The sequence below is a fragment of the Pan troglodytes genome, chromosome 1 (genome assembly GCF_028858775.2).
Source record: "Pan troglodytes isolate AG18354 chromosome 1, NHGRI_mPanTro3-v2.0_pri, whole genome shotgun sequence".
Lineage (NCBI taxonomy): Eukaryota > Metazoa > Chordata > Mammalia > Primates > Hominidae > Pan > Pan troglodytes.
The window spans coordinates 32,584,212-32,596,485 of NC_072398.2; the positions used below are offsets into that span (position 1 = coordinate 32,584,212).

The 12,274-nt window shown below is 34.4% G+C and overlaps 1 protein-coding gene across 46 annotated transcripts in view; it reads left to right on the forward strand.

Annotated features, from left to right (window-relative positions):
- The window catches only part of ESRRG (estrogen related receptor gamma), a 640,701-nt gene that overhangs the window by 619,511 nt on the left and 8,916 nt on the right, over positions 1–12,274 (forward strand). For all 46 annotated transcript variants that reach the window (XM_063791940.1, XM_063791925.1, XM_063791978.1 and 43 more), the window contains one exon: positions 4,982–5,251. In XM_063791940.1, coding sequence (XP_063648010.1) covers positions 4,982–5,251 — 270 coding nt within the window. The remainder of the gene's footprint in view (positions 1–4,981; positions 5,252–12,274) is intronic.

Below are 12,274 nucleotides of genomic sequence, written 5' to 3' on the forward strand. Positions count from 1 at the left end.
AGTTAACCATCTGTAGCTGCTTAACTCTAGCTCCTACTGAGTTCCAGTTCATGAAAAAAAAGTGTGTGTATATATATATATAGTCTCCTGCAAGAGACTATATATATATATAACTTACATATATATGTATATATATAACATATATATGTATATATATATAACTTATATATATATGTGTATATATATATATATAAAGTTTCCTACAAGCTCCTGAGCTGTGTATTTTGTGAATCATAGGACAAAGTGATATGTCTGCCCCATATGTGAAAAGAACATCTGGCTTAAAAATACAAAATAAGTTTATTTCTAACAAGGGTTATGCATCTGTGTGTCTATTGGTAGCTAAGACCAAATGTTAGTGCCACTGTTATTCTTTTCTTCTCTGGGTCCTGTAAACATTAGGTTTATTTGTACAGGAAAGAAAAGAATCTAGCTTACGTAGCATTGCTTAATCAGCTTTTCAAAATGAACTTCGTTTGTGATCTCAGTGAGTCATTATGGCATAATTACAGTTCTAGCATGATATGCTAGTTGTTGAAAAATGTTGATTTTTTTTTTCTGTGTGGAACAGAAAAACTACAGTTCAAAAACTGTGATCAGGCAAATCAATGCCATGATTAACTGATATTAACAGATGCCCTGAAGATTTAAAATGTTTGCTCTCTATTTCAAGAAAGCAGCCGAGAAGAAAATGCCTAGCAGGGGTTAAACCCAAATGCCTGCACTGCAGCCTATTTCTGTCAACACTCTGTTCAGGAAATAAACATTTATGCTTTCTGAAATGAAAGTGTATTTTTGAAGACTAGCCGTCAGATATTTTTTGCCCTTCACACTTTCAAATGCTTAGCCTTTTTTGTAAGTTGACTGCAAAGTGCATCAGTTTGCCAGGCTAAAAAAAAAAAGCAAAAAAAAATTAAACAGTGCTTGATGAGTGCCCATGGCACCACTGTCAACCTCCAAAGTTTCCAGTAGAAGAAGGCAAGACGGTTGGCACAAAACATGCTTTCTTCAAGCCTATTGCCTCAGGGGTACCTGCCTCTTGAGAAGCTTTTCAATCCTTCCAAATGATGTTATTCCCAACTGTCATCTGGTTTATTTGGAGCACACTGTATTGCAGATAAACATGCTATTTAACTGCGGGTCAAGGTAGAGAGTCATTCTGCAAGCAAAATGCCTGAGATACATTAAATGGCACTGACTCTGGGACAGAGATGAAGAGAGATCAGAGTTGTCAGCGATATGCAGGGAATGGGCTATAGCTGGGGAAGAAAAAATGTGCCATGGTATCAGTGTATTTTAAAAAGCTGTAATACGGCTGAACATTTAAAACTATAACCTGTCACACACCAAAGATTAAGGTCCCAGGATGTACAAAACATGAAGTTCAAATGACACAACTGCAAAGCATATTTTATTTCACTTGGGAAAGATGTTTCTCTCCAAAGATAGCTAAATATTACAGATGATGAAGACCTCTAACTTGTAGCCCAAGAGCTATAAACTACCATTAAATACCTGGTAAAAACATAAACAAGTAATTATCATTTGGATACAATCATGTGTAAGCCAATAGAGCAATTATGTTTTAAGAAAATTCCTTAGACTCAGCTTATTAAAACATGCATTTTCATTTAGGCCTTGGTTATTTAGAATTTTATACATTGCTCAGGTCTATTGATAAAAATGTTATTTTATCCATGCGTTTTTATGTATGTGCAACGTAGCTAGTACTCCTAAAGAAAAAGTAAAATAATTTTATGGAATTAAGATAAAATTTCTATTATGTATTTGGTCTCCTTAGTGACCAGATGAACATGACTATCTTATAACAAGGCTGTCTTAACTGCTGCTCAGGCATTTGGGCAGGAGAGCTCTTGGTACTAGCTTCCAGATTGCAGTGGTGTGGTAGGAAAGGGGTAAAATGAGAGCCAGCAATTTCTAGACCAAGAAAAGATAGAAGTTCAGACTTTTATTTTATTTTGTAAGGCATAGATTGTCCTTTTTCCTTTGGATTTGCAAAAAGTGTACTTCCTTTAATCAGCTGAAATATACTTGAGGATATCAATCAAGCAAATGTGTCAAACCTTTTGTGCTATATCCGTCTCCCCATGCTCCCTCACCAAAAAAAAAAAAAAAAAAAAAAAAAGGAGAGCTGTTTCTTCCCCTTTTTTCCTTCTCTTTATTTCATAGAGAAGCAAAAGGAAAAAGTTAGGTTTGCAGGAAGGATAAACACACACACATGCACACACATACACACACACAACCATCAATATAGAAGAAACAAATTGCAGGATCAGCTTTAAAAATGAAATTTTATTGTTTTTTGTTCAATTAAACCCCAAAGAAATGTGCGAAATGTTGTTATGGCTGTAACATTGTTAATTTGTAAATCACAGGGACAAAGGGGGCCCGGTGCAACTTTAAAGTTTCCGTGCACGTAAATGTCGATAGCGTGCCTTCTCCATCATCAGCACTAAATTCACATTGATGCCTCTTTTCTTCTCCGTATTGATCCTTCCATGAGAACGTAGATTTGTATCTGTTAATTAATGCGTCCTGAAACAGCGTTTGTATTAATCAGGCAGATAAGAAAAATTGGATGCCTGCACCCCCCTGACAACCGTAAAAGTGCTGGCCCTGATAAAATCGTGGATGGACCTCAATAAAAAAGTTCCTCCTTCCACTCAATAAACTAATCATCCTGCTTTTAATTATTCGGCAGAAAGATGTGTGGAGATTGGAGAATGTGTAAATCTATTTACTAACAGCAGTGTCTGGGAGGGAGAATAGGGCTGTCACAGGAAGGTGCTGCGGGCTACACGCTCTGTCCATCTGCTGCTGCAGAGAAACTGCGACTTGGGAGCATGAAAAGGAACAAGAAAACTAAGGCAAATTGAAAAGACCCATTCATTTTTGCTCCTAACTTTCCAGATGATTTTTTTTTTGGTATTTTAATTTACACAAGAAATTCTTACTTAGTATGTTTTCTTGAGATTGATATTTGGATTTGCATTGCACCTTTTTTCCTTGGACGGGAATAGAAAAAAAGAGCAGTGTGGTTTTCTGTTTGTTTGTTGTGAATATAACATTGCTAAAATTAAAAGCATCTGGAGCCTAACCTATTTAGGTTAAATAATTTAGTTTTCTGTGTTGAATCGCTGTTTAAAATGTTATCAGCTATTATATCCCTAAAAGGATATTTATTAATTTAACCCCAAATGCAATGACAAAAGCAGAATAAGAAACAAGACTTACACAGCCAGTCCAAAAGAAATCCTGTCAAATAACATGTAAGCACCATGATAAACAATGAAAGAAATGCATTTTACACATATCTTAAAGATTCCCTTAAGAAAAGCTTGACTCATCTCTTCTGATGATTTTATTAAGCACTTATAATTAATGGTACCAAATGGCAAATCACTGTTTTTCACCAATAGGTCAGGAAATCCTTTCCTTTTCTTTACTGTGCTGTAGTTTCTAATATCATATGGGATACCCACAATTTGATATGATTGAAAAGGACAGCAACAGTGACCATAAGCAGCAGCCTAAAAAGGGTGGGCATCAGTGGCTACTTATGATTTGGATAATAATGTCTAGAAAGGGAGTAAAAATAGATTTCTTAAGTTGCATTATTAAAAATGGTCCTTCCTTTCTGTAGAATTACTAGTGGCAGGACCTTAAATGATGGTACCACTGTCCTCAGAAGCCATGAGGTGGATGGTTACCCTTAGAAGTCTTAGGCATACACTTGGAAATAAAAGTGAAGTTTTAAGAAACATTTCTTTTTTAGGACTTGAGAAAAGCTTCTGATCATCAGGTATCTTCACTTTAGAATACAGATCTAGTCCCTCTGATATATAAATATATATCTTCACTCCTAAGTAGGCTTAATTGTACTGCTTCCTCTTTCTCTATTGAACAACATTTTCTTTTTAATTTTTTTGCATATGTTTTCTCAAGCTCAGAGGGACTTTAAATATGCGTGTATGAATGCATCCCAGATTTGCAGAAAAGAATTGAAGTGATCACATAGGTAATTCAGATAAAAAGAACATATATTAATCATACAACAACACTTACTGAATTTCAGGTTATAGCTTAATGTTTAGGTAGGTGATATTTTATATTTCCCAAATAGGAAATTTAAGAGACAAGTTAATTTCTCTTGCTCAAGGTGAAAGAGCCAGTAGCTAAGTGGAGCCAGTATTTACATGCAGAATCTGACTCCTTTGCACCAAACCCTGTTACCTTTATTTATATTTAACTTTTTAAACAATTGGATCTTAATAACAATAGTGAACGAGGCTTTTCTCTTTGGTGGGGAGGCCAGGCTGCTACATATTACACTTTCTTTTATACCTATTATCACTAATTTTAAAAGAAAGTCATGTTAAATATCAGTGGGGAGAAATAGCCAATTAAGAAGGCTCACCTATTTGTAACTCATCATCCATTGTGCTTGTAATTATTAATATTATACAGAAATGTTTCCAAGTTGTGCTGAGCTCTATGGCCTAAATTGTTTGTTTACCTTTTATTTTAAGCTGCTGCTTCTTCTCCTTCTTCTTCTTTTTTTTTTTTTACTTTTATGTTGTTTACCAATAGTAGTTTTTAGAGATGAGATAGTTGAAAATCTGACTTCTTGTAAGATTTTCCTAAAGACTTCAACCAGAAATCAAGTATATTTAAAGATTACATGGTATTTTCTCCTCGAATGAAAGAAAACAACATCTCTATTATATTCCCCTAAGCTGTGTCTATAAAACTTATAGCAAATACCCACAAATTGAAGAAGCTGGTTTGTGACTTTCACTTTGCTGTTCGCAAAGTGATCCAGGGAAAATTTTAAGAGCTTCTAATCAAAGCTCAGCATAATTTTGAGCACTGATGCAGAAGCCAGCTACCATATGAAACTAATGTTGCATTATGAAATTATGGCTTTAAAGTAACTTGATCTGCCCATCTTTCCATGCAGGCTTCTCCACGCTGTCCCTGGCGGACCAGATGAGCCTTCTGCAGAGTGCTTGGATGGAAATTTTGATCCTTGGTGTCGTATACCGGTCTCTTTCGTTTGAGGATGAACTTGTCTATGCAGACGATTATATAATGGACGAAGACCAGTCCAAATTAGCAGGCCTTCTTGATCTAAATAATGCTATCCTGCAGCTGGTAAAGAAATACAAGAGCATGAAGCTGGAAAAAGAAGAATTTGTCACCCTCAAAGCTATAGCTCTTGCTAATTCAGGTTGGCATACTGACATAGTCATTGTTACATTTTTTTTAATATGTCAGTTTTACCCCTCTCCTTAACTTCTTTAGGGATTTGCTAGACCTGGTTTGTAAATTTTGTATGAGTCAGCAAAATTATAATCAGTATAGCTTTCTAGTGAAAAGTTAGAAATAAGAAAAATATACTTAAAGGGAATTAATTTCATTTTACTTGCTTATTGAATGCTTTGAAACTTTTATCAACTAATGCATGTACTAATTTGGATCATGGCAAAGCAAAAGCTCTTGTAGTAATAGCATAAATGGACACTCCCAGGACAAAATAATTTCTATTGTATTTTATGCATAAGTTAAAACAAGGGAATTGTTGATACACACAAACCATTTTTCCCTCAAAAATGCAAATTGTGCAATTGGGAAAATATATTTAGTGTTGCTTTGAGTTTTGGTTATCAAAGAACAGTTTTCTTACATTCTGGAGTTCTTTAGAAGTCCAATTCTGCCTATGCAGTAAGGGTTAAGAATTATGGGAATAACTGGTCTTTACATTCGAACTGAAACATGCTAAAATAGCAACCTCTAATAAGTAAAAATCGTTGGTGCTTTGTTGTTTTTCCCTTTGTGCCTCTCTTAATGCTTTATTATGGTCTTAAGTCTCTTTTAGCATTTGCATAAAGTTCAGGATAGATCCCTCCTTAATGACGTGCCGATCATTAGATACCTGTGTGTCAATAACGTGCTCTGATGCTATGTACCATTGACAGTCACACCGTGCCCCTCCATCTGCTTTTGTTTTGACCCTATCTTTGAACTTTATCTTGGTTGCCGGCCAGTAGTTTTCCCTTTAATTACAAGAAGGAAACTGTCAATAAAATCTGTTAAATGGGATGCAATGAGTGGCTTGAATGGGCGGACGGCTATTTGTTCAAATTCTGCAGCATTCAAGGTATTGACAGTTTGTTTTCTGGGGCCATATGTGACGATCAATCTCAGGCTGGGCTCAGCCGCGCTGAAAAATGAAAAACCAGATTGCTTTTGCTTACTTGTGGATGACGACTTTGTGATTTGGCGCGGTCCTAGTGAGATGAGACCTTCTGCCCAAATTGCCCCCATGAGAGCCAGGGACGCGTGACTGTTTTTAGAAATAATTTTTAATTGATTTTGTAATTAACAGTTCATCTACAATATTGATGCATGAATCCTTGGACTGATAGGAGGGAAATTGTTTTCAACAATGGAGTTGTACTTTCCTATTTGTCTTCATAATGCAGTTTAGCATTTCACAGTTTTAATTGTGAATATAACCCTCTTCCTCACCACACCATGCACCTCTCTTCTTCTACGCTCCTGTGAAATTATAAAATATGATTTCTTATGACAAATGACATTGTTATTATGAACCCTGAAGAATCCCCTGCCCTCCCTCTCCAGAAGATCAAAGTGAGAGATGGGGTAGAAATTTTCTGAGGATTTATTAGTTTGTATGGACTTCACATTATACCATCTCTCATAATGAGATGAAATATTTTATAACAGTGGTTTTGGGAAGAATTTTTATTTGGCAATCATGAAACGATTCTAATTTAAAACATTTACTTGGTTAATTGTTTTTAAAATATACTAAAGCCTGTGTTAAATCTTTTATGTTTCAAATTGCTTTTAAAAATTATTAACTAACCATGAATGCTGAGCAATGCTAAAACTTTATCAACAAAATTTCTAAAAATGTATAATTTTAGATATTGGATGTGTACTTTATGACTAAGTATTATAATTTAGAGTAACTGAATTAATTAGTAGCAGCATTTCTGTCTCTGTTGCTTAGAAGTATAAGCATTAATATTTCTGATAGATAAACATCCTAATCCACATATTCTACTTCTGGGAGAGGAAGTGACTACCTCACAGCAGTGACTGATGATTAGAAAGTCTTTAAAGAATTAGTTCATTTATTTTTCATGTCTAAAGTCAGAAATGGTCAATAAGCTCTCCTTTCTTCTCTTATCATGGTAGTTGAGTAACATTGCTTCTTCTAAAAAAAAGTCTCTGTCCCAAAATATTCTTGCAGGTGATTCCATCGTTGATTTATCCCCTCAATACGGAGAAAAATCAATTGAATCAGAGTCCCTTCTAAAGAATAACTGATTAAGAACTCTAAGGACTATTTTAATCTCCAAATCGTGCTACCTCTACAGTGTTGTGTAATTATGGCCTTTTCTTCACCCACCTAACCTGCAAGCCCCATCATTTTAGTTTGGGGTAAACAACTCAGAAAGTCATTTTCTTTGATATTGTTGATATGATGTTATTTTATTCCATTTTTGACTGTTATTTGGAGCACAGCAATAAAGTTGTAGATCCAAGATTGAATGTAGACTCAAACTTGCTTAGATCCAATGTAGGTTTTTTAAACTGCCCATACACATATCAGTATAAAAATATTTTAATACTTTAGACACCCTAAAGGGCTTCTATTTTTTTTGTCGTTTCTCTCTGTGTGTGTGTGTGTTTGTGTGTGTGTGTGCATATGTGTGTGTGTTTAGGAATTCCAGATTAACATAAGTAACTTTTTGTGCAAAAATGAAAATCTATTTCAGTGTAATTTAGGTAGGTATCTTAGCTTTTCCTGCATGGCTGTAGGTGTTAAAAACCATTGTCTCATTTACTTAAATTGTAGCTTATTTTAAACATTGGTCTTTATTCAATCATTATAAATGTTGTGCTTATGCTTGGAAAACAGGCAACTGGCTTCCTAATGATGGCTTTCATATTTTTATAGCTTTGTTTCTGTCATAAGTGAATTCAGGACTACTTATAACACCAGAACATCACTGGAAACTCTATCTTCATGTGTGTGGCCAAAACAACAATATGTCATGAACTGTTATAATTCTGCAGTTTTCACATTCAAATATTTTAAAACCCTAAATAATAGTTCCAATTACTTTTGAAGATAAGGAACTTACAGTCTCATTTAAGCTATGTATTCTCTTATTTTTTAGTATTAACAACCTCTTGAGTAATTATTACATCTCTGATATATCTCTGTGCAACTGAATTTTAAAAGAAAACTCTAGGTCACAATTTTAATATTGTAATTCTGAGGCCCTAGTTTTTTCATGTATATAACGAGGTTTGACTAATATCAAATTCTTTCCAATTCTGGAATTCTATGATTCTATAATTAATTTCATTTCTGTATTAGAAAATATAGTGAAATATTTCTATAAGCACCTAGGTAAGATTATATGATGGGATTTATTTCTCTTCATTGAATCTCTTGATTCTTATGTTAAGAATTTGTTTGTTTGAAATTATATACTATAAGATTAAAAGCAGTTTAAGCTAATGAATCACTTTAGTCTGACCATTCTCTGTTGCTCGAGTCATAAGAACTTCAATCTCTAAATCTGCCACTCACATCCCAGTCTTTGCCACCCCTACCCCACCCCAGCCTGAAGCCAGGTGAGTCCAATCCATTCAAGAATAAACATTTTTCAAGTCAAGTTTTCTTTTTTACTTCTACGCATTATTTCCAGAATAATAGCACCTATTGATATCAAGCTACAAATAATGATTTGGTTATCAATTTAAAATCATAAATAACTCTAACAACCTCAGGACAGCATTCTGTTGTTCTTAAGGACAAATGGTTATGTATGCAGAGTTGTGTAATTTCAAGGTATAGAAAGTTTATGATTTCTGTAGGGTACTGGAATGGGCACCATATTTAATTAGGATATTTGGACTCTCATATAGGTTTGACTTAGTGTGTTTTCATTATCACTCCATTAGGGGAGCCTTTTCAGATATGGTTTTCCTAATAACCCCCTGATGAAATAGTAATGCCATCTATTTAGGATATATATATACACACACACATACATACGCACACATATATACATACGTGTACACACATCCATGCATATATATATATTATATTATATATACGCATTTTACCTAAAAAGAGGAATATTTTCTATTCTCTAATTCCAAATTTCACCTCCTTTGAGAATACATCGCTTAAATACATAACTGTTTTCTCATCTGTAAAATAAGGCGGGTGAATTAAATAACGTCTAATATCCCTTAAATGGCCTGAAAATTTTAGATTGATTACTTTTAAGTAAAGGTGGCCAGTTTGGTTTCATACATGTATATATATGTGCATATGTAAGTGTGTGTTTTGTGTGTGTGTGTGTGTGTGTGTGTATAAAGTAAAACTGGGCCTTAGCCAGTTTTACAAAATTTTGACTAAATTAGTTGATTTGATATTCTGGAGATAGTTTTAGCTGCTGGTCAAGAGATTATCCTTTTTCAGAATCTTTCTGTAGACATTTCCTTTTTTAAGCTTCTTCTAGGGAATCTTATTTGATTTCCACAACATGCCTGTGCACTAGGCATGTCCAGTACTATTTCACAGGTATGCGAAGAAAGCTGATAATCATGCATGGCTATTATGAGGCAGAAGGTGGGACCTTCTGTCCTTTGCTATCAATGAGCTATTTCTATTCCACAAATAATTATATACATGTTTCTAAAAGGATTAATGCAGAAGACTTTACCCATTACAATTTCACATCTGGGAGCCTAAATTGGTATTTTTAATTTGATTGAGAATTTCATGCCCACTTCCTTTATCTTGCCATCTTCTTGGAGTTAGAGGACTATAAAACTACCCAAGAAAGTGACAAAATTGAACATGAAATGTTTACCAAGAAATTATAAAATTTTATGAGAAATGAATATATATAAGCTTTGTGTGGCAGGTAGAACTTTGTTCCTAATTTTTACCCAGAACAAACCATAAGTAATACTATCAGGTAAATAAGAAATCAAAATTATAACTTTTCATCTCTTAGTTTACTTTTCATTGGTTTTTATTCAAGGCTGCCTTTACTGGATTATTTTAATTCTATTTAGAATAAGATATTTTGGAAGTGAGTTTTTTAAATTTAATACAACCCTTACATTTTAAACATATTACAGTATTGCAATTTTTAGGTAAAAAACATAAAAGCTGGCTCTTAAATATTTCTTTTCATGTCCAATGGTCACTGTGTCTTGGCATGGCATCAGAAATGTTTGCTGCAAATAGCTTTGGTCTTCCAAAGATATTTACCTGAGTAAATACCTGGGTAATATGTGCTTATTACCTGGGCAATAAGCACATAAAATACTCTGCAGTTGCTTATTTCCAGGAAATGATTATAGCATAAGATAATGAGCTCTGTTACCAAACGTCATTAGCATGGTGCAGATCATCTATGATGTTTTGAAATGTTGAACTATTCACCACCCAAATTGATATCAACATTCACTTACCCAGTATACTATAATTGTCTTTATGACTTTTAGCAAAATGAGTTAAAAACCCCCTGGAAAAGTGTAAGATATGGAGAGAGAGATGGAAGGCCTTAAGTAATTATAGAAAAATAGAAAAGACCTAGCAGGTAAATCCCATTATGCAAGGTAAACATAACAATATTAATAGTAATTTGGGACTTGTAAGAAGCCTGAAGGAAAGAAACTACAACCACAACCATGGAGGTTTTCTGTGGTTCAACATTTTATATAAATACAGTCAGAGTGATTTGTGTGGCTGGTGTAAATGTCAAAGAAAACTAGCTTTTTAGCCACAGCAAGAAATAAGGAAAACAGGCCTTCTAAAAAAACTAAAAGTATCTTAATGGAGAGCTCTGAAATGGAAAGTTCTATTATTGTCACCATGGTTAAGCAGAAAAATCAGAATTATTATTACTATTTTCAATTTTAAAATCATAAGATTTCTGGGTTGGAAGAAACCTAAACATTTTTTTGATTCAGCTCCCTACTTGTTATGTGAAAGGCTTCCTTGATATTTCTGCCACATGTTTCTACAGCCGCCATAGAATTCTGCTTGATTCATTACTTTCTAGAAGAGACCATCCACCAGAAATTTCTCTCTCTCTCTTTTTATCTATATCATTTTAATGCAAAAGAAAACACAAAAAACACATAAAAATATAGACCTTAACGGGTGTATGAGTTTCTTATGCTACATTGACAAATGACCATAACTTGATGGCTTTAAATGACACATATTTATTCTCTTACAGTTCTGGATGTCAAACGTCGATCAGTTTCACTAGGTATAAGACAATGTATGGACAGGTTTTCACTCCCTCTGGAGACTCTAGGGAAGAATCCGTTTCCATGACCTTTTCCAGCTCCTGGGCCTGAATTCCTTGGCGCTGGGCACCCTCCTCCGTCTTTAAAGCCAGGAGTAGCATTTTGCCTCAGTGGTAACATTGCCTTCTTCTTCCTTTGCTTCCAAGGACACTTGCTTTCATTGAGGGCCCACCTGAATAATCTAGGATAATCTCCCATATCAGGGTCCTTAACTTAATCACATCTACAAAGTTCATTTTGCCATAGCAGGTAACATTCACAGATACTAGAGATTAGGACCTGAATATCTTCAGGGCCATTTTTCAGCCTACCACGATAAGTACATAAGCAAGGTCAAGAATAAAACTTGTAACGTAACCCCTGAAAGCCCTTCAAGTGTCTTGTTCCTATCTCAGCCCCTTCCCTTCCCACAAAAGTAATCACTATCCTATGCTGAGTTTTATAGTCATCACTTCCTTTTATTTTATTATAGTTTTTTTTAAATAAATGTATATACTTAGTTACTACAATTTAGTCTTGCTCATTTACCCATAAAAAAATTATGGATGAATTTTTAAGTCTGTACTCCAAAGTTCCTCCTTCATTTTATTTTTCCTACAATTTATTAGTTGAAGATGCCAGGGCATTTGATGTACATGGTTTTCCAGTGTCTGGATTTTGAAGATTGCATAGTCTTGGAGAAGTTCATCATGTTTTTTCTGCCCTTTGCATTTTGTGCAAATTGGCTACTGGATCCCGAGACTTAATCAGACTCAGGTTCTATCCCTATGGCACCTATAAGTGATGTATTGTTCATTGCAAGATACATAATGTTTGTTTCTGTCTCTTTTTGTGATGTTAGCAACTGTTGACGTTCATTACCTAAATT